The sequence below is a fragment of the Myotis myotis genome, unplaced genomic scaffold (assembly GCF_014108235.1).
Source record: "Myotis myotis isolate mMyoMyo1 unplaced genomic scaffold, mMyoMyo1.p scaffold_m19_p_5, whole genome shotgun sequence".
Classification (NCBI taxonomy): Eukaryota; Metazoa; Chordata; class Mammalia; order Chiroptera; family Vespertilionidae; genus Myotis; species Myotis myotis.
Window position 1 is genome coordinate 82,144,464 of NW_023416357.1, and position 24,725 is coordinate 82,169,188.

Genomic DNA, 24,725 nt, shown 5'->3' on the forward strand with positions numbered 1-24,725 from the left:
GGCCCTCTGCCTGCCTGTGGGCTCTCAGTCAAACATCTCACCGCAGACCACCTGCTCTGTGCCTGCCACCCCCATTACCACTCATGCCCATGACACCACAGTTGCGGGTGGATGGCTCTGATTGGGCTGCCATAGCAAAATGCCACCGGCCGGGCGGCTGATACAACAGAAATTTATTTCTCATAGTTCTGGAGGCTGGAAGTCCACGTTCAAGGTGTCAGCAGGGTTGGCTTCTCCTGAGGCCCCTTTCCTTGGCTTGCAGACAGCTATCGTCTGGCCCGCTCTTCGCGTGGCCTCTGTGCTTGGCCCCTGGTGTCTCTGTGTCCTAATCCCTTCTTGTAAGAGATTGGGTTGTTGTCTTAGGGCCCACCCCCAAAGGTCTAAATTTACTTACCTCTCTAAAGGCCCCATCTCAAATAGAGTCACATTCTGAGAGGGGATTATGGCTTCAACATAGGCATTTTGAAGAACACGATTTGGTCTATAACAGGGGGTGTACCTTCTAGTGAGCAGGGCACTTTCTGAGAACAGGGACAGGACCTGACCCTCTGCATGGCCTGTGGGGTCTCTGGGCCAGGTCTTAGGCCTGTTGTCCTGCCCACAGTGGGTGTCCAGCAACTGCCCCCTCCCCCTGACTCCACCCCATTCCTCTCCCTCCCCCGCCTCTGGGCAGGGGTGGGGTGGGCAGGCTGAAGAGTGCACAGTGAGGTGTAGCTGTGTCCCTTTGCTCCTGTTTCATGCAGGTCCCCCCTGAGAAGGTGGAGCCTGCCCGCCCTCCACCACAGGCCCACCCGGCAGAGATAGGAGGGGCTCCAGGAGCCCAAGGAGGCCGTGGGCTGGGCCAGGAGCTGGATTCGCTCCCTCTGTGCCCAGCTTCCTCCTGTGGGCAGTGGTGAGGGGCTGAGCTCTGCAGAGGGTCCTGGTGTCACCATGCTGGGAGGGACTGGGAAGCTCTGAGGTGGCAGCAACCAATGGTCAAAGTGACAGCTTTGGTCTTCCTCTGAAATAACAAAAAATACCTCAAAGGAAAATATAAAAACATTCATTGAGCATCTACATGTCAGACCTTCCAACTCCCTCCTCTTGTGGCCACTCACAGCAGCCCCGGGTTCCAACAATCATGGCCACAACACTGAGGCTCGAGGTGGGGCGTGCACGCTCCAGGGCTGACCCCTAGAGAGGCCCCCCTCTCTCCCACACTGGCCCAGTCACAAACCCCAGCAAGGCTCTGAATGCCCAGCATTTAATGACATGCTTTTATTATAGTGGAACCTGCTGGCCAGCATAAGTTCCCCATGCTCCTAGATGGGGAAGATGGTTGCCATTCTTTCTACTTCCCAGCTCCTGCCACGCCCCCCTTATGTAGGAGACACTTTCCTGCCGCACATGTCCCCAGAGCCAGCACTGGCCATGTGATACCTTTGTGAGAATCACAAAAAGGCGTCCCTTCTCAGAGCAGACTCGGCCCCTCATCCACACGGGCACCCTCCTGCACGGCCCATCTCTCACTGCAGCAGTCAGAGTGCGTGACTTTCCAGCCTCCGATGCAGCCAGGGTGCCCACCAGTCATGCACCCACACCAGACAAGGAAGTGGGTGCCATGGCCAGTGCAGGGGCCACCATGCCCAGCTCCCAGGCGTGACAGAGCTGAACACTCCCAGGGTGGGACCAGGAAACGCAGCTTCGTGTGATCTCCAGGCCCTGCTCTTGGAGCCTTCAGGAGCTCCCCGATCTCCTCCCGAAAGTTCCTTTCCCACCCAACTCTCCTATTTGCAGCTGAGAATACAAGGGGTGGGGGTGGAGGAGGGGTTTGGGCCCCTGAGGAGACTGAGCCCCTGTGATAGTTGTCCTGTGTCCTGGGTGAAAGGGACCCTGCTTTGCCAGAGGCCGGACACTGGGTTGCAGTCCTACCCAGTAATAAGGATGAAGAAACCGTTCAGCCAAGTGAGAGGAGCAGCGAGTGACGGCGCCCGCGGCAGCAACGCCAGGGCTCCCGCTCCTTCTCCCCCCAGACTGTGCTCAGTGGCACGAGCCAGTCACAGGGGATCACATGTTATGTGGCTCTATTTCTATGACATGCCCAGAAAGAGGTGAGGAGTTACCAGGGACCGGACTAAGGGAGGTTGGAGAGGAGTGGGGAGTGACTGTTCAGTGGGTACAGGGTTCCTTTTGGGGTGATGAAAATGTTCTAAAGTTGATAGTGGTACAACTCCGTGAGTACTAAAAATCACCGAATTGTACACTTTACGTAGGCGTATTGTATAGTGTTTGAATGATATCTCAATGAAGCTGACATTTTAAAAAGAGTGTAAAGTGCCTTCGATAAAACAGTCAGTCAACAGTTATTATTTGTTAAGCACCTGCTGGGCACTGTGCTGGCTCTGGGTGCACCCTGGTGAGCAGACCAGATCTGGTCGGTCCCTTCCCTCCTGAAGTTCACAGTTTACTGGGGAAGATGGAAAAGCTCACCGTTTTACATGTCTGATTGCAAATGGAAAATGTGCTGCGAAGGAAAGGAACACAGTGTAGGAGAGCTGAGGGATCAGGAAGGGCTTCCCTGAGGGAGGGAATGGGCCAGAGGGAAGGGAGTGAAGTGGAGGAGTGTTCTACATTGAGAGAAAAGCACGTGCAAAGGCCCTGTGGCCTGTGTGGCTGGAATGTAGGGGAAAAGGGATGGATCATGGGACCCCACGACTGAACTGTAGAATCCAGATTCTGTGCTTACAGTAGGAAGTCTCTGAGAGCTGTGAGCAATGGTGTGACACCTTCAGGCTTATAATCTGGTCCCTCAGGATGCTGGGAGGAGGATGGGGGTGGGGAGCAGCAACACTGGTGTGGGGAGACCAGCAAAGGGCAGCTACTGACATCCCAGCGAGAGACAAGCTGCCGCGTTTCCACCTGCTGTCATTCTGATCCCTTTGATTTCAGGTCTGATGAGTCACCTGTGAGTCATCACACCCACAATGATTGCTGTGTTTTCCTTTTTAACAATGAACTTGTTTTTAACCACTGAGCCATTATGTTACGGGCCAATGGATTCCCCAAATACAGCCCTGGGGAGAATTTTAAATGCCATTTAACAAAAGAGTCTCCAAAACTCCATTTAATAAAAGATTCTGCACAACTGGCTGTCTGTCGGCTGTCGTGGTGCACGCTGCTTGGGGCCGTCATGAGCTGGCCCAGGAAGGGCTGGGTTCGACTGATGACCCTCTCGAGCGTGACTCTGGGCAGAGGGCCTGGCACAGCCGCCCAGGGCTCAGCGTGACAGTGACAGTGTGGCCATGGGCAGCCCGCCGCCCCTCGATGTGTGGATTCTGTGACACCTTGGCATGCTTGCCAGCACAACCCTGGGGCAGAACCCCCACAGTTATGCGGGCTCACAGGGTGGCCTCCTGCTGACCAGGGTAGGCTTCCATCTTTGTAAAATATTAACAATTTGTTGACGTGCTGTGGACTCACCCACCTGCTAAGACGAGGTCCCAGGACTCCCTTTGCTGGGGATCTGCTGAGGCAAGTTAGGGTGATACCACTACATACAGACTTCCATTTTGTATTCACACCCATCCTCATGTCAGAAACACAGGCCTAGCCTTCTCCTTCTGCCTCATCTCCCACACCTAAGTCCCCAGTTCCTCCAGCACCTCCTGAATATTTCTGAACTCACCTCTTCCTCTCCAACCCCCTTTGTCTGCCCTGGCTCAGGGCCCCAGGACCTGCTGCCCCCCTGCCCCCCAGCACTATCTATTCCACCAAAGGGCAACATGGTCTCCTTTCTCCTTTCCTGTCTACTTGACTAACTTCCACTTACCTCTCAAGACTCAACTCAAGGGCACATGCCCGGGTTGCGGGCTCGATCCCCAGTGGGGAACGTGCAGGAGGCAGCTGATCAGTGATTCTCTTTCATCATTGATGTTTCTATCTCTCTCTAACCCTCTCCCTTCCCTTTCTGAAATCAATAAAAAATAAAATAAAAAATAAAAAAAGAAAGACTCAGCTCAGAAATCACCACCAGGAGCCCCATGACCCTCGGGTGGGGTCAGCTGCCTCCCCTGGGCTGTCCAGCTCGTCACCGTCTTCTCCCGTGTGTTGCAATTATCTGTTTGGAGCCTGTCTCTCTGCTCAAGCCCCCGGCAGCCAGATGGGGTGAGAGCGGCTCTTCAGAGGGCGGGGTGGGGGCTGTCCAGGAAGGAGGGGCGTCCTAGGCGTGCTCAGCCTGTCACGGGCTGTGCCTGGGACCAGCGCAGACGCTGGCACTCGGAACAAGCCGCAAGCGACCCCGCGACTTGGAAGAGCCCGGAGCACGTCCTGCGCCTGGCCAATCCCCCTGCCCGAGGGTTTGCTCATGGTTCCACTCAGCAAACACCAGCAGACCCTCTCCCTCCCCACCACGCCCTCCTGGCAGGCCCCAAGCTGGGTATCCGGGGCCTCAGGAGCCTCCTCATCTGGAGTTGGAACCAGGTCTGGACAGGACAGTGTGAGATAGACTCTGCCAGGGGCAGCTGGTGAGGGGAAGGTGGGGGCATGTTGAACCCTCCTCCAATTCCAGGTCAGGAGGGACCTGGGCTTCAAAGTAGTAGAATTTCAAAGGAGGCTGCCCAAAGGGGCTGGCTCCCAGGAGCAGATGCTACACAGGACACGGGGCCTGAGGTCCTGGCTGCATCTGACTGCTCTGTCTGCGCCTGGAGGGAGTAGTGTGCCTGGCGGGGTGCAGGCAGGATAGGGGTGCAGGCAGGAGAGGGGAAAGACCACCTGGAGCCAGGAGTGCATGGGATTTGAAAGCAAAGCCTCCCCTGAAGTGTCTGCCACAGAAATGGCTTAGCAGCTGGTTCCTGGCCCTGCAACACATGGGTGGGTTTTCCTGGGCCTGTCAGGAGATGGGGGGCACCCCAAAGCACAGTTAGGTCTAGCGATCAAGGGGACAGGGTCAGGGCAGCCCTGGGCTGGTGGCAGTGGGGCTGGACAGAGCACGGCCAGGCTGGATCCCAGGCATACATGCTCCTCTTCTGAAATAAGCACAGGCACCACGCAGCTGGGAAAGCCAGACAGCATTTATTCACCTCGAAAGAGAGGGCACCTGTGCCCGCAGGGCACCGCAGTCAGTCTAGTGTGGCCAGGGTATGTGGAGTCAGGTGGCAGTGGACAGAGCACAACGGGCAAGTCACTGAGCCTCAGTTTCTCCATCTAGGGCTGTGTGGGTTGGAAAGCACGCAGTGGGTCCTCAAGCGGGAGCGTGGCTGCTCATCCCTCTGGCTCAGTCGAGATGGGGCCTGGAGCCCTGACCTCCAAGAGAGCCTGCTGAGGCTCCAGGCCGGAGCCCTCCGCCCAACAGAGCCCTGCAGGTCTGTGAATGGGAGTGAGCCTGCGGGGCTGTGCGGCAACAGCTGCGGTGCACTGGCGCCCTCGTGTGGCCACGGCGGGTACCGCCAGGTTTGTGGGCCAATGGACGCGCGCGGGGGGGGGGGGGGGGGGGGGCGAGTAATGAAGCCTGTCCACCAGCGAGGGCGGTCATGGAACCCACAGAACCATTGGGGTGATTGTCTGGGGGAGTGTGAGCCCCAGGGTATGTGACAATCTGCGGGCGTGACCGCCTCCCAACAGTAACAGGTCACACCTGGACATGAGGTCATCCGAGGTCCGGAGCAATGAGTGAGCTCCCCAAGATTTGCCTGAGGCCCCCAGTCTTGAACACTGTGCATGACATGCAGCAGGCACGCAACAATGTTTGTGGCGTGAGAGTGCATAGAGCAGTGTGTGAGCCCTCTGTGTGTGCAAGGGGGGTGGAAGTGGTGGCCCAAATCAGTGGCCAGATGGTCATACATGCACCTATACCCCGTCTGACCTTCTAGCCACCCCAAGGAAGGGCCTGTGCCCAGGGACAATGAAGGGGCCTCTGGGGACTTCACTGCAGCCCCAGACACTGGCAGGTGGGACAGAGGGACAGGGAGGCTCAGGCCTCATAGCCTCAGTGATGGGCTCAGTTCAGCTCCCTGCACAGGACAGAGCAAGGCCTGCTCCTGGGGACTGGCAGCTTCCAGTCAGGGGGGCCTTTGCACAGTGCCTCAACTCGCAAGAGGAAGGGATGGAGGTGGGGGGCTGGGTACCCAGCTTGGCCATAGCCTTCACCCAAACTCCCCTGCATACAACTTCAGTTGCCTGGAGAGAAGGGGGAGGGCGGGGGGCAGAATGGGACCGCATTCCGGTAGCTAGTGGTGGGATTTCAGGGAGGGGGCGTGTGATGGGTGGGCCATGTGGGTGAAAGGGCTGAGAAGGAGCACTGTACCCTGGTCTCCCCCTCACCCCCGCCCAGTGCCCCAGCCCCAGGCACATAGGCCAGGCTAGGGACTGAGGCTGGGGAGGGGGTCCAGGCCGGGCGCGCAGCCCACAGGCAGGGTGGCCACTTCGCTGGGCGGGATGTGGTGGGTCATGTAGCGCTTGCCCATGAAGGAGCCGATCCGAAGCTGCCCAGGGACCTCCTCAGGCCACCACAGGCTGGAGCTGGACGGGGAGAGGAGCAGCGGTGTCACTGCTGGGCGAGGCTGGCTGCCACTTCAGGGCCTCCTCCCCACTCCCACCCCCTCCTCCTGCCGCCTCTGGTCTCCCTGCCCTCCCTTCTAGAACAAGCTGGAGGCCTGCCTCCTCCAGGTGGCCACCCTGATTACCCCAGTGTCAGTTCACTGAGAAACCAAGGCCCAGGAGGACCAGGGCCAAAGCAAAGGACACATTGATGGACAGGGGCGGAGCCAGGTGGCCCCTTCTCTGAACCTGTGGTTAGAAGAGCTGCTGGACCACCTCTCTGACCGCCCAGGGGAGAGACTCAGGTGGGAATTCTCTGCACAGCCCTTCCAGGGAGACTTCCCAGCTCAAAACCACAGGGTCAGGGAGGCTTTCCAGGCTCAGGGGAGGGGTTCCAGGTGGGAAGGGGCCCTGGGAGTGTCACCACTCACAAGCGCACAGTGGAGGCAGCCAGGAAGGCCAGGAGCAGGAGGCCGGCCAGAGAAGAGAGGATGGAGGTGATAACGATCATGTCGCCGCTCCGCCGCCCTGGCCACGTGTCGATGGAGCCCGGAGACTTCCCTGCACACACAGCGGTGCTCAGAGGCTGCCCTCGGGCCCCAGGGCAGTCGCCCCCACCCATGCTCATACCAAGGCTGGGCTCTCTCCTCCACAGACATCTGTCCGTCTCAGAGGGCATCTCTGCCCGTAGCCTGGACCACCCATCGCTCCAGCCTCCACCCTAGCCTCACCTTCTAGGCTGTTCCCACCAATGTGCCTGCCCAGCAGCGGCAGACCTGAAGACTGACTGTGTGGCTGCCCTGCTCCCTGGAGCCTGGCATACAACAAGCGCCCGCCCCATCCCCAGCTCCTGCAGCCCATCTCCCAGGCATCGCCCACACCGGACATCTGGTCTTCACATAAGCAGTGTCCTCGGCCTGGTGACTCATGCTGGCTTCCTGGGGCCCTGCTGAGGGAAGCCTCCCAGAACCCGTGGCCCTGACGGACTGCCCTCCTCGCTTTGTCCCTTCTTCTCTCCCAGCAATGCTGGGTCCGGGCTGGCTCCCATAGGAGGGGAAGGCTGCTGCTGCCCATGACTGAGCTGGGGCCTGGGCACCCAAGAGTGGCAAACATGTGGGGCTGGACAGAGCCGGTGCCCCACCCCCAGCACCAGTATCTGTGTGGAGGGTTCGCCGGATTTGAACACTGCCACCGGGCACCCAGTCCCCCGGCAGCGGGAGGTGGAGGGGGCAGCTGAGCACGACCATTTCACCGAGGGTAAGGGACAGACTGGAGCCAGGACACCCCCTCCCCAGCGTACCTTGGTGGAGAGTGATGGGGCCGGACCACCTGGTCTCGGCCTGGGGTGAGCCCCCAGCGTCCATCAGGAGGAACTTCACCCTGGGGAGAGGAGGAGGGGTGAGGCTCAGAGCCTCAACTGCCCTAGGCCGGGCGTCCAACACAGCCAGACTCAAGGCAGCTCTTCTGGGCCAGGCTGTGAGCCTTGGCTCTGTGGGGAGTACGGGCTGGGGCTATAGGCCTCCCAGGGGAGAACGGCTGGCCCATGGAGTCTCTGAAGCCATGGAAGGCCCCCCAATAGGGGCAAGCACCCCAGATAAAGGCCTAGAGTGGGAGGGGAGTGTTGAGAGTGCACGCAGAGTCCAGGATCACAGAGAAGGGCAGCTGGCACTGAGGGCACCAAGGCCGTGCAGAGGAGGTCATGCCTTTGAGGGGCTGGGGAGCTCTGGGAGGTTTCTAAGTATCAAGAGGCTTGGGCAGCCCAGCCAGTGTGGCTCAGTGGTTGAGTGTCGGCCTATGAACCAGGAGGTCATGGTTCGATTCCCAGTTAGAGCACATGCCCAGGTTTCAGGCTCGATCCCCAGTAGGGGGTGTGCAGGAGGCACCCTATCGATGATTCTCATCATTGATGTTTCTATCCTTCTCTCCCTCTCCCTTCCTCTCTCTGAAATCAATAAAAACATATTTTCAAAAAGAGACTCAGACAGGCTGGCACTGAGGAAAGCTGGCTCTGGTGGCTGCTAGGGATGGAGGCCAAGCCAGGGAGTGGGCCTGGGTGGGGAAGGTGGGCCTGGCAGGGCTGGGTGAGAGGGCGGAGGGAGGCGGATGGAGATGCTGGCCCAGCCCACAGCGCACCACCTTCCCTGCCCCCCTGCGAACGGTTCTCTCAGTTGGACTTGGCCTCCCTGAGGACACCTGGCCTCATCCTGTGGCCAGGGAGCCCACGTCTGGACACCTGCTTTGCTACCCCGGCTCTAACCTGACCTCAGCAAGCCCCTGGGTGCTTTGTGCCTCTCTTCCTTTGCTTCCCCACCTCATACCCACTGACTGGGTCTGAACTCGGGCCTGTGCTTACTTTCCCACCAGATCTACCCAGGGGAGAAACAGTGGGCCCATGAGTGCAGCCCTGCCACCCCACCCCACCCCACCAGCTCTGGTGCCACCTCTTCCCCCTGGGCCCACCCGGAAGCTGGAATTCTGCCTGCCGCCCAGCTGTGATGAGTGCTGCTCTCCCCCAACCCTCCCACCCCAAACCCTGAGGAAGAAGCCAAGGTTTGTGAATGGAAAGGGCCTGCGAGGCCTGCAGCCAGGATGGGGGCCTGGGGAAAGGCTAGGGAGGGCAACCCTGGTCCCTGAAACCTCTCCTCTCCCAGGCCCCCATCCCAGGCTCCAGGCAGAGAGACCCACCTGTAAGGTCCGGGGCCAGGGAGGGGGGTGTTGCAGTAGGATGGCTGGTGAAGGTCAGCCAGGCAGTCAGGGTCGTTGCCCACCCGCAGCACGGGGATGTCACCCACGGGATCCTCGCAGGGCAGCTGGTCCAGGGACAGGGGCAGCGTCATGTAGTGGCCATTGGTCAGCAGCTGTGGGAAAGCTGGGATCTCAGCCAGTGTCTTGGGGTTCTGGAAGTCCCTGGAGGCTGTGGAAGGGAGGGCAGACCGATGGGGCTGGTAAGAGAGTGAAGCCAGGCCTTCCTCGCCACAATCCCCGGCTGGGTCCAAGGCCTGCAGCCCTGACCCTTCGGCACCCAGAGGGCCCCTGTGACACAAAGCAGGGCTTGTCACCCTCTCTGAGGCCCCTCTCCGTAAAGCCCAGCTCCCAATCCACACCCAGCTGTGGAACGTCACAGTGAGGGGCTCCCAGACCTGCAGCTTTCCTCAGCCCCACCGCTCACCCCAGGCCCACACCTGCACTGGGACGCACCGTTGCTAAAGGCCACCACCAGCCAGACCGTGTCGGCAGCCCCGGCATGACCGTCCAGCACACAGCGCGGCTGCTCCAGGGAGAACGTGGTGGCCGTCACCTTCCCTTCCAGGTCCCCGGGTGTGATCTGCGGCGTGTAGGGGATCAGCTCTGTGGCCGTGGAGAGAGGAGTGAGGGTCCTGGGGCCCCCTGCCCTGGGGCTGCCTCTCCCAGTTAGAGGATGTGGGCTCCCAGGGTCCAATCACACCAGCAGGTGCCCCAGCCCCTTGGGTCTGGGCAGGTGCACCCAATCCCTGGACCCCCACTCACCGAGGCTCGTGCAGGGCTGGGGCCAGACCAGCGCCACCAAGAGGCACAGCAGCCGTGAGTGAGGCTGCCTCTGGCGGAGCACCATGACAGCCACCTTCTACCACAGCCACAGCCTGGGGCTGGGCTGGCCGCCTCCACCCCTCCCCCAACCCCTAGGCCTGGAGAAGCTGGTTAGTCAGGCTGCCAGGCTGGCCAAGGGCTGGAAAGACCTGAAAATATGAATGCACCCAGCCCCTCCCCTCAGCCCAGTCCCCCACAGGGAGGGGCCTGGGCAGGGCACTAGTGTGGGGCAGGCCAGGGCTGAGGGAGAGGCCACTGGAGCTCAGGGCCCCATGTCTGCATTTAGGCCCCACCCAGCCTCCCAACCCTGGGGAGGAGGACCAGTCTCTGGAGCCTTGGGCTCAGGGCCACATGCCTGAGATTCCTGCACCCCAGGTGCCAGGAGACAACCTCTGGCCTTCCGACCCCACCCAGGAGCAAGCCTGGGGCAGCTCCAACCTGTCCAGCTCCAACCCCACCACAGCCCGCCTGGCCCTCCTGGGGCCACATCCTCCCTGGTTCTTCAGTTCCCCTGTCCGAGGGAAGAACTCGGAGAAAGGTGTGTAGAGCCCCTGACAGCTGACAAGCCCCCACTTACATTATTCCCTTTGGTTCTCACTACATACATGGGTGGGGCAAAAGTAGGTTTACAGTTGTTCGTCAATAGTTAATTCAAGAATAAACTGCTTTGCTCACTCACAACTGTAAATATATAAACCATATATATTTTTTACTAAGATATAATCCATCCTATATAATAAATAGGTAATATGCAAATTGACCCTCATTCCGCCATGCCATCACAAGATGGCTGCGCCCACAGCGAAGGCAGCGTTCTCATCATGAGCCTTAAGGAGCAATCAGCAGGGACCTGAGGCTGTACCCCTGGCCCAGCAGGACTTGAAGGGTGACTTCAGGCCACATCCCCTGCCCAGCGGGGTTTGATGGGAGACCTCAGGCTGTGCCTCCCGCCCCAGTGCTGGGCCGGGGGACCTGAGGCTGTACCCCCCGACTGGTACCAGGCCAGGGGACCTGAGGGTGCGCCCCCCCGCCCAGCAGGGCTTGATGGGGGAACCTCAGGCTGCACCCCCTGTCTGGCGCTGGGCCAGGGAACCTGAGGCTGCACCCCCTGCCCGGTGGGGCTTGATGGGGGTGGTGCTGGCTGGGTCTGGACCTCGCCAATGGGGGTGGGGCCGGCCGGGTCTGGGTCTCGCGCAATTTCGAGGTGCACGCAGGTGGGTGGGGACTTGACTCTGGGTCCTGTGGCGTGCCCCAGACTCTGACAGGAGGAAGATTTTCATATACATTTTACCAATTTTCTTTCATCTCCGGCACTTCTATTATAAAGAAAGGGCAAATAGCAATATTAAAATATTTCCTCTAATTAATTCCCCTTTAATGTGCATGAATTTTGTGTACTGGGCGGCTAGTATATTATAAAATTCATCCTTTTAAAGTGCACAGCTAACTGGTTTTTAGTATATTAACAAGGTTGTGCAATCAACATTAATTCCAGACATTTTTCATTTCAAGAACAAACACAGTACCCATGAAGTCACTCCCCCTCCCTCCCCTCGGGGAACCACTCCCACTTTCTGCCTGGATTTGCCTATTCCGGACATTTCACACAGGATGCGGCCTGCCATGTCTGGCTTTCACTTGGTATCATGTTTTCAGGGTTCATCCATGCTGCCGTAGGTCAGTCCTTCCTTTTTACGGCTAAGGATCATTCCACGGTATGGACAGACCACATTTAGTTTAGCCATTCATCAGCTGAGCAGTTGGGTTTCCCCACCTTCTGGCTATTATGAATAACGCTGCTAGAACAGTGGTGAACAAGCTTTGGTTTGGACATGTTTCCAGGGCTTGGATGTGAACCTAGGAGCGGGACGGCTGAGTCATGGCAACCACTTTCTGAGGAACTGCCCCACCATTCGCAAAGCGGGGCCATTGCACATCCACCAGCAGCGAAGGGCTCCGGTTTCTCCACGTCCTCATCAACATTTGCTGTTTTCCCTTTTCTTTGTAATAACCATTCTCATTGGGCACGACATGGTATCTATCACTTTGTGGTTTTGTTTCCCTGATGACACTGAACATTTTTCATGTGCCTGTCAGCCATCTGCATATCTTCTTTAGAGAAAAGTGCTTTGCTTTTTTTAAAAAAAAAGGGTATTTTTCTTCTTGTTGAGTTCCTTATACAGTCTGGGTACTAGGCCCTCATCAGGTAGATGATTTGCAAACATGTTCTCCCCTTCGGATTCTCATTATCCTTCAATGGTGGGAGTCAAGAGGGCAGCAGCAAGCAGGTGCCCACCCAGCTCCTGAGCCCTGTGAGCCTGTGGAGTGGGTCTCACTGTGGAACCAAACAGGTTGGGGGGCAGCCAGGCCTCCCTGCCCTCCCTAGGACCAGCTCCCCATTAGGCTCGTGGGCAGTGCCCAGGGCCCACAATACATTCAGGGGCCCAGGAAAAGTCCTAGTTTCTTTTAAAATCAGAAGGGAACGAAATAAACTTCTAAATGGAAGAAAATGCCCAAACATATTTTCGTCTTTATATCAACACATCATAAAACAGAATTTAACTTTTCTTCTTTTAAACACATTTTTATTGATTTCAGAGAGAAAGGGAGAGGGAGAGAGAGAAACATCGATGATGGCCGAGAATCATTGATTGGCTGCCTCCTGCATGCCCTACACTGGGGATCGAGCCCACAATCCAGGCGTGTGCCCTGACTGGGAATAGGTTCAAGGTTGATGCTCAACCATTGAGCCACGCCAGTCGGGCACAATTTTTCTTCTTCTTTTAATCCTCGCCCAAGGATACGGTTTTATTGATTTCAGAGGGAGAAACCCACAACCTAGGTATGTCCCCTGACCGGGAATCAAACCCACAAGATTTTGGTATACAGGATGACACTCCACCTGGCCAAGGCTAACATTTTTCTTATAAAGGATCCACAAAGGCAAAATTGGCCCTGGCCCAAGTGCAGCTGTGTGCGCCGCCAGGCTCAGGCCACAAGCACTCCACCCCACCCCACCCCCGGCAGACAGCGAGTCTGAGGGTATGTGATCCTCTTTCTGAGAGGGTTCAGAAGGATAATGACTTTGAGGATGATATCAGACCAATCCTGTCCCGGATTCCAGCTCTGGCTCTACCACTAGCTGGGACCTTGGGCCAGTCACTATATCCTTGAACCTCAGTTTCACCATCTGTAAAATGGAGGCAGCAGCACCTGCCTCCTATGAGCAGTGCTGCCCAGAACTTGGGGAAGTAATAGGATGGTGGGCTCAGAGTTGCTGGACTCCACAGTACAAGGACCGGAGTGGGGGATGGGGAAGCAGCACAGGTCAGTGCATGGGCTCTCTGGCTCACTGCAGCCTGTTCCTTCATTTAGGAAATGGGAGTTGAATGGGCAGCTCATAGGTCCTTTCCAGCAGGACACGTGTGTGCAGGCCTTCATACATCTCGTACGCACATGCACGCGTGTGCACATATACACACACATCCTCTCCACTGACAAATACACTAGGGCCTGCTGACTTTGGCTATTGGACATTTATTGCAAACAGAACATCTGAGGTATGAGAAGCTGACCCAGACCCATGCCTGCCCCTGGCTAGGGGTGGGGCAGTCTCTCCTCAGCCCATGCCAGGCCCCGCACTGAGGTAGCTGCATCTTACGCCCCCACAAGTTCAACTCCCCAGGCTTGGGGATTCCCATGCAAATCCAGGCCTGGAGGGGAAGAGGAAGGAGGAAAGGCAAACAGGAGAGGCCCCAGCTTCGGTGGAAAATGCCCACCCCCCAATAAACATGCCAGCTCCTGCGGAAAGCACCTTCCTGCCGGTCCATCTCAAGAGCAGCCCAGCCAGCAGTGGGGATGGGCGGCTGGCTGCCAGCTGGTGGTCACTGCTGCTCCAGGCAGTCCTCAGTCACTCCCTGGGCAGCCAGCTCAGCCAGCACATTCTGCAGGTAGTTGGGGTCCGGGTAGCCATGGCCTGTCACGTTGCGGTCCATCTCTGTCTTGTGATGGATCTCATTCCACACTACCGTGTCCGTCTCGCCTGTGGTGCTGGACGTCCCCACTGTGAAGATAAGTCGCCTCTTCCAGGCCACCTTCAGCAGCTCTAGGACCTGCCCCAGGAGGAGGAGGAAGAGAAGGAAGAGGAAGTGAGGGGGAAGGAAAGGTGAATAAGCCCTGGCCTTCACAGGTTTTTCCACCCTGGGGAAGAGGTTGCCAGGAGACAAGGTGGGAGCACCCACTGCCCTCCCCTAATTTGCCCCAGTAATAAGGATGAGGTCAGCAGCACCAGCCACCCACCAATGTCAGCTGTGGGCTGTGTCGGTGCTGCATGCTAGGACCTTGGTTCATTCAACATGTGCCATTAACCACCAGCAGGGTCCCTGGGAGCTGGGCCCTTTTTCTCTCCATTCTGTTCTGTTGTCACCTTAAGTGGTGTCATCCACAGTCCCAGATGAAATCCCATCTGTGGGGGTCCCCAGCTTTTAGCGCTAACTCTGACCCCTCTGGAATGCCAACTGCTGTTCTGACAGTCCAATGGACCTCACACTGAGCACTTCCATGACTCAAGTCTTGGCCCTCCCACCTCAGACAGTGCTGCCATTTGCTCAGCCCCTGACACCTGATTAGTCCCTACTTCCAAGTACATCCCGGATGAGCTTCCTTCTGTCCCTCCCCATCGAATCCAGGCTCCCTGCTCTCTCCCGTTCCTGCTGCTCTCCACACGCAGCCACCTGGAGTCCATCCTCTCACAGCAGCAGAGACAGCTTTCTCAAACCTAAAATCTGCAGCTTCTACAGCTCTGCTGACACACCCTCACCTCATGGCATCATGCAGTGCTTAGGCTAAAGCCCCAGTCCCACAGGCCAGCAGCCACCTTCGCTCCTTGTGCACCTCACTCCCACTCACCCACTTGGTCCTCCTTCAGGCTCCTCACATCTTCCCAGCCTGTTCCCATCTCAAAGCTGTCACACTAGCTGTTCTGTCTCCCACAGGCAAGGAAAGTCCTACCTCAGGTATCAGTGCAGCGGCACAACCTGGCCCACTAGGCTGCTCGAAGACAGTCTCTCCTCCCCACGCCCCAGGAAAGTACGACCCGGTACTCCCGGCACCTTGAGGATGCCCAGCCCACAGCAGGGTTCCTGGGAAGGGAGTGGCCTTGCACTGGACCAGCACTTGGCACAGGCCTGCCAGCAGGCGGCCCTTCCCAAGGGTGGCATGGGGCTTTACCTTGCGGCCCTGGGCATTGTCGGGAAGGTAGCACTGGCGGGGAAACCCTCTGGCAGTAAACGGCTTCCCGGGGTTGGGGTGCTCAGGGCCCTGCAGGAGGAACACAAACAAGGGAGTGGGGGTGCTCCGAGAGGGGCTCACCCACTAGAACTGCACAAAACATGCAAGGCCCAGCCTCACCCCTTTACCCTCCTGGCTGGGGCTGTTCCTAAGCTCAAGTGGCCCAATAAATGGCTGCCTCTCTCAAATCCTGCCCCTAGAAGACCCAACGTGAACATGGCTGCCCTCCCTGAATGCATGCTACTCCGCCTGGCACCAGACACTCCTAACTTCTTCTATTTCCCTGATGAGAACAGAACCCCTCAGAGGCTGGACGGAGGCTCCTACTTCTTTCGGCAATCCTCCAGGCACGGGGCTCTCTGGACTGGGCAGCGCGTCTGCCAGCCTTCAGGACACCCTCACTCCAGCACAGAGGCCCCTCCAGTCTTCACTCTAGAGGTGGCTGGAGCAGGGCCCTGAGACAGTGGCCGTGGTCTGCACAGGAGTGTGGTCTGCACAGCCCTTGCTCCTGTCCTCTGACACACAGTGACGCGTCACGTATAGCAACAAGTTTCCCACTGGCCCTATGGTTCCAACCCTGCCTAGAATGCTTTAAAATTTCACTCTCAGCCAAGGAGAAGAAGTAGAAGGCAACCAGGGAAGAGCACATGGTTAAACAAAATAGAGGGATGGGCCCCCTCGGACTCCTGGTCCCCACTGCCCTGCATCTTTCCAAACTGCCCCAGGCTCTGAGATCAATCCTGGCCCACAGAAGGAGGCCTGAGGGGCCAGTGCTCCTATCTGGGTCTCCACTGGGATCCTGCGGCCTTCTGCTAGGATCTTTGTCTTGTTTCTGACATCGAGACTCAGCCCTGTCACTCCCAACCCAGCCTCATCTGGCTACTGAGCCTGTCTCTCCATCAGTCTTCACTGCTGGCACCTCCCCGTCCCGTCCTGTGGCCCCAAGAGGGTCCTGCCCCCCAACACAAGTGTTCTTCCTGCTTATACACTTGACCTTCTGCCAAGTACAGATCCAGCTAAGACGTCTCTGCCTCCAGGAAGCCTTCCCTATCTCAGGAAGGAGCTGAGGGCCATCTTTGCTTCCTAAGAGCTTGCTGTAACCCCCTGCACTAGTGCCTCCTGGTTCCTGGAGGCCTGAACTTGGCAACCTAGACATCCCCACAGTGACAGGGGACAGACTGCTGGGAGAGGGCTGATTCCAGGCAGATCCCAGGAGGCTCCTCATTGCCAGGGCCCTTACCTGAATGCCATGAGGAATGTTGTAAACTATGAGTATTGTCCCGCAGTCCTCGTGGCCAGGGAGGGATACCTGGAAGCTGAACACCTCCATCTTCCCCCGAGGCTGGGTCCCAGTTTTCTCTCCGTAGATGGTTTTGCAGGAAGGACACTGTAAACTTCCATCCTGAGACAATGCAGAACACCACACACTGAGCTGGAGGCCCCGAGGGAGCACCTAGGCACAGCCACCCACCATCTAGATGGGAAGGAGGCCTGCAGGGGGGCAGGTCGGCTGATATCACACATCGGGTCTGGGCAGGTGGCCCCACTCCCAGGCAGCCTCCTCACACAGAAACTTGATTCCAACAGCTTCCTTAGAAAGACAAGTTTTGTACCAGAAACTCGTTATATAATTTTCATTAAAGGAGACTGGCATCAGGTAGAAAAATCAGGTTTATGAACAAAAGTCCCCACAGTCTATTCACATTTCAAGTCAAGCAAGAAACCTGTGACTGATCAACTGTTGGTGCTGGCACCCTACTGGTACAGGATACACAGGGATGCTGTGGAGAAAGGCCAAGCCACGCCTGAAGGTCCGCCACATGTCTCAGTTCTCTCCGTCCTCCCAACCTCTGTCCATTCTGGCTAAACGCCACTGAAGGAAGAGCAGCCAGACATCACCCGCCACCCCCAGCCCCCAACTCCATCCTGTTGCAGGGAAGGGGCTGCCTCTGAGCACACCCCAGGTCCTTCACAAGGCAGCTACAGTCACCTGCTCAGATGCAGGATGACCGGGACAGGTCACCCCTGCCCCCACCCTGGGTCAGCATGTAGGCACCTTATTTCCATTGCAGTACATGGCCAGCAGGCAGAGCAGATGGAAGGCATGGCTACACTTGGTGAGGCGGCCTACAGCCACTGGTCCAATGGTCCTGCTGTTGGTCACGTCACTGTACCCAGACACCATGGACAGTTTCTCCATACAGATGATGCAGTCCTGGAGGGGGACCAACACAGGGAACGTTCGCCAAAAGAGACACTGCACCCAGAGGCGAGACTTGTAGGAAAAGGCCTTCATCTGCTGACCTGCCAGAGTTACAGTCAAAGTCAATTCAACAGTCATTTGTTCCAGAGGCTGGGAACAGATGAGTCACTGGGATCTGTGCCCTCAGGGGCTTACCGTAGTAGGAGAAAGGACAGGCAGCAATGAGCCAGGGGCCAGTGCAGGAACAGAAGCAAAGGCCAACACAGCAGCAGGAACAGCCAGATAGAGGAGAAGAAAACAGGAGAGGCCCTCCAAGCTGGGTTTACAAGGAAAGGGGAACTTGTTGGATGGGTAAGAGCGGGAATGGACGTTCCGGCTACAGGGGAGAGAGTGATCTGAGGCATAAACCAGCGTATAGTCTGGGAGGGGTGGTAGCACCTATGGGGGGCAGGGTGAACAAGGTGTAGATGAGACAAGACAGGTGAGGATCAGGTCCTAGAAACTTCTGATCATGCTCAGGAGTCGGGGCTTTGTCTTATCTATCAGGCCTCGTGGAGGGGTTTTCAGCACAAAGGCAAAAAGAAAGAAAAATTAGTGCTGTGAAGGGGGAACAGAGAGGACTGGAGAGAGGGTGGGAGACACAAGGATGCCTTTTAGGCTTCTGTCTAAACCTTTACCGACCGTATGTTTCTCACGTACTCGACTTGCAGGAGAAACAGGCCAGTGAAGAGTCCTCGGTTCTGTACTGGAAGGACTGACATTTAGCCCACCTCCTCCAGATTCTCAGGACTCTCCATCAAATCAGAGACAAGTGGCACTCACGGCCCCTCAATGTGGCTCAGCAGAGAGAGAGGTTCGGGTCCTACTGGCGCTTTAACAGGGTCTGGCAGGCCCTGTTAATTACAGGAACCCTGACCTGCTCTCCCACAGCCAAGGGGTAGGACTGCTATCTGGGCAAGGCCACGTCCCTTGTCCACCAGCGTCAGCCCTCGGGGAATGGGGCAGGTTTTCCCATTGCTTGTCTCCAAGATTCCCAACCCCCAGGACGGCACAGGACTACACAGAGCCCGGGACAGCAAGCGAGGAGCTTTGCTCAGGATCACACTTGTTTGTGACAAAGCTAAGATTGAAATCTAAGTTTTAAAAGCTGCAGCCGCCTCATCTTGGGAGATTAACCCCAAGTGCCCAGAGCATGGTGCAGGCATCGGAGGTGCCCTTCTAGCACAGACCAGGTTGGCGGCCTTCTTGTCTGGAGCTGCCCCTTGTTTCCAAACAAAACTACAAGCAGCCTGCCTCTTGTGCACCTACCTCATCTGGGGCTGTCTTCAGCTCTTCAGTATAGTTTCTTATCACCTGCTCGGGCTCTGGCTTTGGAGTCCCTCCTAGAAGAGAAGAGAGCATCAGCTGTGTCCCAAGGAGTAAGAACTGGAGATGCTGAAACCACAGAGAAAGGAGGACAAGGGAGAAGTCCAAGCTGCCAGGAGGGGTTAGGAGGGCTGAGAGGAACGTCAGCATGCAAGAGGGGAGACCTGGAGCCAGGCGCACAACACCCTGCTTGGCTGAGCCCTGTCCAGGCCCACGCACTGGGAGCCCAGCCCCAGGAGCCCCGGAGGCAGAGGAAGAGGAGCAGAGACAACAGCTGGTCACAGCCCTCAGGCCCCTGTGCACATTCGGTCAGGAAACCAGACCCAGGCTCCTTGGAGGACGTGCGGAAAAGTCAAACAGCAGTTTTTAGAACAAATTATTCTGGAGCGTGTGCTGGCAGTGTGATTTCACTCCAGTTTCATTATTCTTGTAATAAAGTCTCGGTAAGAGAAGTTTTATGAGGCTAGTGTGTAGCGGGTGCCTACCCCGTGTGAGCGTCTGTGTGTACGCTGACTGCAGACGACGGCCACACTGACACTGTCACAATAAGCTGCCACGTCTTCTCGAGTCTGTCCCCGGACTGTGGAATCTTAGTGACACACCTACTCGGTCCCTAAGGCGAGTGATCTGGGAAGCAGCCAAGATATGCAGCAGGAAGGGTGTCCTGGCCACCTGCTCCTCTCAAAACCTCCCATTCCTCTGTGTACATGTGCAAGAGGCTGGGAGGGGAGCCCTGCACCCACACAACCACTGACCCCGTACCAACAGGCCTCACCCAAGGACAAGAGGGAATCCATACAGCCAGGGGGCTGGTCCAGACAGACAGCGGCAGAACCAGAGAGAACGGCAGCAAAGCCTGTGCGAGAGCAGAGAGGAGGGGCCAGGGAGACCAGGGCAACTTGGGAACACAGTCCTGCAGGGCTCCTCATCCTGCCTCAAGGTCACTGGGGAGCTCCTCGCCTCCAACACCAAAGGGCTGTGGCTTGAGCCCAAGCTCATGGCCATCCGTTTGTGGCTGCAAAGACTTACATGCCTGAGGCTTCAAACGCTGAGCTCCCTCTAGACCAGAGGCCTAGGGAGCACAGCGCTCTGCTTGGTTGAGCCCTGTCCAGGCCCACGCACTGGGAGCCCCGCCCCAGGAGCCCCGGAGGCAGAGGAAGAGGAGCAGAGACAGCAGCAGGTGACAGTTGTGAGGGGAGCAGATAGGCTGGGGTCAGGCAATGTCTGGCTCTTGTGCTGGGACCTAATCATGCTACCTGAGTCTCAGCTACCTCGTCTAAACAGTGGAGACCTAATACCGACCAAAGCTGACAACTACAAAGGCATTAGCTGTTATTACCTGAAAGGCAGCTGCAGGCAAAAGAATACCATACTCTACACGCCCCCACACACACATACCAATAAGCCCCCTCTCCTCCCATACATACCCATACATGCACAGACACTCACAAACTTCGAGGACCTGACTCTGGTGAGAAAGCCAGGCCAAAGCACAATGACCACCAACACTGGGTGGCTGTCCTGGAATCGGAGACTATTCAGATTTGTGGGAGGAGCCGCTAAGAAAAACCTGGTGGCTACAGGCCAGTCTCCAGATGAGCTTAGGAGCCCATCCACCAGGACCAGTCACTGGCCCGCTTCTGGTGCGGCGCAGCTCAGCATCCCACTCCCCACCTACCCGCCCGGCCCAGGCAGCCTCTCTAACTGAAGGTAGCTTCCCATGCGCCACATTTCTCCAAGGGAGCCAGCCAACCCCACGAAAGGGACATCTGAGCCCAACAAGGCCAGGTCTGCCAAGAGCCTAAGTGTTCTTTCAGGCAAACCCGAGTGCCTCGGAAGGCTGCTGGCCTGCCTGCCCACAGACCTGTCTGTCTCCACCTCCAAGGAGAGGAAGAACTGGACTGGAGTCAGGACCTGAGCCTGCCTGGACTGCTGGGGGTGAGGGGGGGAGTGGGGTGGGGCTGGGTAGGTAAAGCCCTGCCCCCTCCCTGGGCCTTTCATCTGTCCTAGGGGGTGCCGGTTAGACAGGCGGTGGACATGATCAGAGCAGCCATCCCAATATGTGTCAGGTGCTTCCTGTGTATACCGTCTACTCCTCCCACAACCAATCTGCTAAGTAGGAGGCTTCGGCTCATGAATGGAGGAGACACTTGCGTGAGATCACAAAGCTGGTGAGTGCTGGAACCAAGACAAAACCCAGGACTGGCTGAACCAGGGCCGTGCTCTCTGCTCACATCATCCCGAAGGTCACTGGCTCTCAGCAGTCCATGCTTCCCTGGCCCCATGATGGAGCTGGAACCACAAACGGCTTTAGAAATGACAGGTTTAGAACTTCTCACCCAAATCTTGTTAAAACTCACAGTGGTTCTGAAACCACTTCTTCCCCAGCAGGGTGATGGGCAGGGCAGTGGTCATGGGGATCCCTGTGAAGTAGACCCACCCGGTGGGCCAGACAGGTCTGGGGGCCTTTCCTGAGACACACACTGGCCCCAAGGAAGGGACAGAGTTATCCCTCATCCTGGAGCAGGCCTCACCCCACACCTTGCCGTCTGTGCCAGGGAGACAGTTCAGAGTCTCCCTGAACTCGGGGACGGCGGGGAGAAGGGCTCGGGGCCCACGTCCCAGCAGGTGAAGGAAGCGGAGAAGGGCCATGGGAGTCAGAGAAGAGCGACTGATGCGGAAGTCAGAGGCAGCAAGACTTGGAGGCGGCTGAGCAGAGGCCAGAGAGTATTTGTGAGCAGAAACTACCTTTCATGGACATTTTCCTCAATCTCTTAACTGAGCTGTGACTTTTAGAGGCCAGACAGGAGGCGGGAGGACTGGCAGGCTGGGGTGCGCGGCTAAGACACACAGGGAGTCCGATGGCTGACATCAGAATACTCGTCATGCCTACACGGGGTGTGAGATCAGACATGCAGAGGGGAGAAACATTAGGAGGAGTCAATCAGTGCGTGATGTCCACAAACCCCAGCTGAGTCCAGGTAGCACTGTGAACGGCCATCAGGACCCACTGGTCTCCCTGGAGAATCTGGAGGCTCGAGGCTTCCAGGACCTATCCAGGCTGGCAGGGCAAAGCTCCAGGCAAGCCAGTGAGATGCCTGGCTCATTGGAGTCCTGGCCCCAAGTTCCACAGGTATCTATCCAAGCAACTGATCAGCTTGCACCCAGAGCATGCAGGAGGGTGAGGCCGTTTGCTTCAGGAGGACGTAGGGCACAGTGCCACCCTAGGAAGCCTCCTGAGCAGTTCGGGTGGCGTCTCCCCATGCCAGGCACGGAGAAAGAGCAGAAGGGCAACATGGAAGGGTGCAGCCAAGCTACGGAAACATGGAGGGACTCTAAAGCTCACAATCCTCCCCATGTTCTCCCTGCACACCCCCTTAGCTCCCAGTCACTGCCTCCAGGGAGCACTGTATGCTTTCTGTACCCTAACCGGACTGCGGTCAGCGGTCGCCAACCAGTGGTCCGTGGACCACTGGTAGTCTGTGAGGTCCGAAAGGTTGGCAACCGCTGGTCTAAGTGGCTTCAGTGCCATTGCTGGGGTGGGCAAGCAGGAAAGCTGACCCTGAGCCTACTCCTCAACGACGGTGTCCCCATGGCCCAGGTGACTGCTCCTCTAGAGCAGCACAAGTCCCAAGCCATGGCTTCCTCTTCTGGTAACCTCAGCTGAGGCTTAAATAGCCCTTCGGCCCTGGGTGGGCATGTCCACAGGGGGAGGGAGCTATAGCAGGCGGCCCAGCTGAGATGGATGTCCATTCTTGTCATACTTCCTGGTGCCTGCAGGGGGAGGCCTCACTCCTCAGCCAGGTGCTCCACCTGTCCTACCCGCCTCTTAACTGACCCTCATCCCACACTGCTCCCTGAGCACTCCCTGAGGGTCCAACACTCCCTGGAACACAGCACGACCTCCTACTGGAGTGGCCATTCCTGCCGCCCTCTCAGCCTGTTCTGCCGTCCACAGCAGCACGTCCCCAGTCCCTCCGGTCCTCAGTCTCGCTCAAAGCACCTCCTCCTGAGGGGAGCTCTGGGTTCTCTTTGAGTACCTCCCTGAGTGTGGCATTCTGGATGCTCAGAATCTGGCTAGGGAGCTGGGCACAGCCTGGGGGAGGAAGTGGAGATCCGGGACCTGCTGAGCCCTACTTCCCCACCTAGCAAGGCCGACAGAGCTGCCCACTCCAGAGGCAATCAGAGGGCCTTAGGATCTATCATGCCAGCCACTGTGGCCTCTACCCCTGGGGCCACCATCACCATCCCCAAGAGGCCACACATGAACAACACTCTGCCCTCTTCAAGGCAGGACCCATTCTCTTGAATTCAAGGTGCAGACACGGGTCTCCACTTAGAAGCTTGCAGAGGTCTGCCTTCTTGTGGAAGAGTGGGAAAGCAGCATGTGGTGGACAGAATGGTCAGGAGACACCAAGACGGACCATCGTATCTTCCCCAACAGCAAGGGCTCAGGACAGCCACCCAAAGTCCTAACATCCCCAAATAACTGTAACAGCTCAGAGAGCCACAGCTTTTCCTCCGCTCATCGGATCTGTCAGAGCCCCCGAGCCTGCAGGCCTTTACACAGGCAGATGCGTGAACACCCCTTTCTGGCACCAAAGATCGGCCTTCGTCCAGTGACCAGCTCAGGTCTAAGCTTATCCTCCTCTGGCTCTGGCCTTACCAATCAGGGTTCAGGCCCAGCACCTCTCCTCCCTGGATAACTGGTCCTGGGCAGGTTACAGCAGCATAAAATGTAGATACACCTCCTCCCTCATAGGGTGGGAACCTAGCCTCAGCATCCACCACTCCCCAAAAGCGAGGCCAGCCATGCCACAGCCAGTGAAGCTGTCACCTGAGGCTGTCACTCCTGGCCTGGCCTGGAGGTGGCTCCTCTGTGGATCTCCTCCGCCAGTGCAGAGGGGCACAGTCCAACAGTATGGCCACTTGTTTGTAGACCTACCTGCACAACCCTGTGTCTAAGTACTCAGCTCACTGCAGCCGTGCCTGAATCCATACTCCCAAACCCACAAACATAGTCCAGGCTGAGAGAACACTCTCCAGACCCTGCTTCTTGGGGGCTGGCCTGGGATCTCTTGGTCCCCAGTGCCCTAGACAATAATCCAACAGGTATAAGCCAGAGGCTGCATTCAGGGTAGGTGGCGTCTGGCCATGGGCTCCAATCCAGTCTCTACTCTTTTCTAGCGGGGACCAAGTTCCTGAACCTTGGGGTCTGTTTCCCCAATAAGGAAAGTGAAGGTTAAAATACCCGCTTACTTCCAGGACTGCTCTTAGAGTCAAGGAAGGGGGGACAGTGTAGCATTTTTGCCATAAACAGTCACTGCATAATTAATTGGACATTAGGCAATTTGACCATAAAAAACACAAAATCATGACAAAAGAGGGACATCAAAAAGGAATAACATTAGCCCTAACCGGTTTGGCTCAGTGGATAGAGCGTCAGCCTGTGGACTGAAAGGTCCCAGGTTCGCTTCCAGCCAAGGGCATGTACCTTGGTTGCGGGCACATCCCCAGTGGGGGGTGTGCAGGAGGCAGCTGTTTCTCTCTCATTGATGTTTCTAACTCTCTATCCCTCTCCCTTCCCCTCTGTAAAAAATCAATAAAATAATTTTTTTTTAAAAAAGGAATAACATTAAAAATATGTATTGTGAAATATAAAATATTTGACTACCTTTGTGTGTGTGTGTGTGTGTGTGTGTTAATCCTAATCTGAGGTCATTCTTTCCATTGCTCTTTCAAAAAGAGTGCGAGGGACGGAGAGAGGGAGGGAGGGAGGGAGGGAGAG

General features: G+C 57.1%; 2 protein-coding genes across 13 annotated transcripts in view; both read right to left on the reverse strand.

The window, feature by feature from the left end:
- Positions 1–5,028: 5,028 nt before the first annotated feature.
- UPK3B (uroplakin 3B) lies at positions 5,029–10,239 on the reverse strand. Of its 2 annotated transcripts, XM_036310515.1 has the most exons (6): positions 10,021–10,231; positions 9,712–9,861; positions 9,199–9,427; positions 7,814–7,893; positions 6,945–7,074; positions 5,029–6,495 (listed from the first exon to the last, which is right to left on the reverse strand). In XM_036310515.1, exons 1-6 carry the CDS (start codon positions 10,103–10,105, stop codon positions 6,336–6,338), a joined length of 834 nt encoding a protein of 277 aa, XP_036166408.1. In that variant the 5' UTR covers positions 10,106–10,231; the 3' UTR covers positions 5,029–6,335. The 2 variants fall into 2 exon arrangements, with proteins under 2 accessions (XP_036166408.1, XP_036166409.1); XM_036310516.1 differs by lacking the exon at positions 9,712–9,861 and having other exon boundaries at positions 10,021–10,239.
- Positions 10,240–13,601: 3,362 nt separating this feature from the next.
- Positions 13,602–24,725, reverse strand: part of DTX2 (deltex E3 ubiquitin ligase 2) — a 37,011-nt gene continuing 25,887 nt past the window's right edge. For 3 of the 11 annotated variants that reach the window (XM_036308837.1, XM_036308836.1, XM_036308838.1), the window contains exons 5-11: positions 21,686–21,826; positions 18,881–18,954; positions 17,768–17,888; positions 17,426–17,673; positions 16,610–16,771; positions 15,310–15,399; positions 13,602–14,192 (exon numbers count right to left, since the gene is read on the reverse strand). In XM_036308837.1, coding sequence (XP_036164730.1) covers positions 13,965–14,192; positions 15,310–15,399; positions 16,610–16,771; positions 17,426–17,673; positions 17,768–17,888; positions 18,881–18,954; positions 21,686–21,826 — 1,064 coding nt within the window. In that variant the 3' untranslated portion in view covers positions 13,602–13,964. The remainder of the gene's footprint in view (positions 14,193–15,309; positions 15,400–16,609; positions 16,772–17,425; positions 17,674–17,767; positions 17,889–18,880; positions 18,955–21,685; positions 21,827–24,725) is intronic. The other 8 variants (XM_036308842.1, XM_036308844.1, XM_036308841.1 and 5 more) reach the window with 7 other exon arrangements.

Bases quoted from the DNA above. Each gene is read 5' to 3' on its own strand.
- UPK3B (XM_036310515.1), bottom strand. From the start codon at position 10,105: ATGGTGCTCCGCCAGAGGCAGCCTCACTCACGGCTGCTGTGCCTCTTG. The intron at 9,428-9,711 runs GTGCGTCCCAGT...TCCCTTCCACAG, and splicing joins GGTGGTGGCCTTTAGCAACG to CCTCCAGGGACTTCCAGAAC. The intron at 7,075-7,813 runs GTACGCTGGGGA...CTGTGTGTGCAG, and splicing joins CCCCATCACTCTCCACCAAG to GGAAGTCTCCGGGCTCCATC.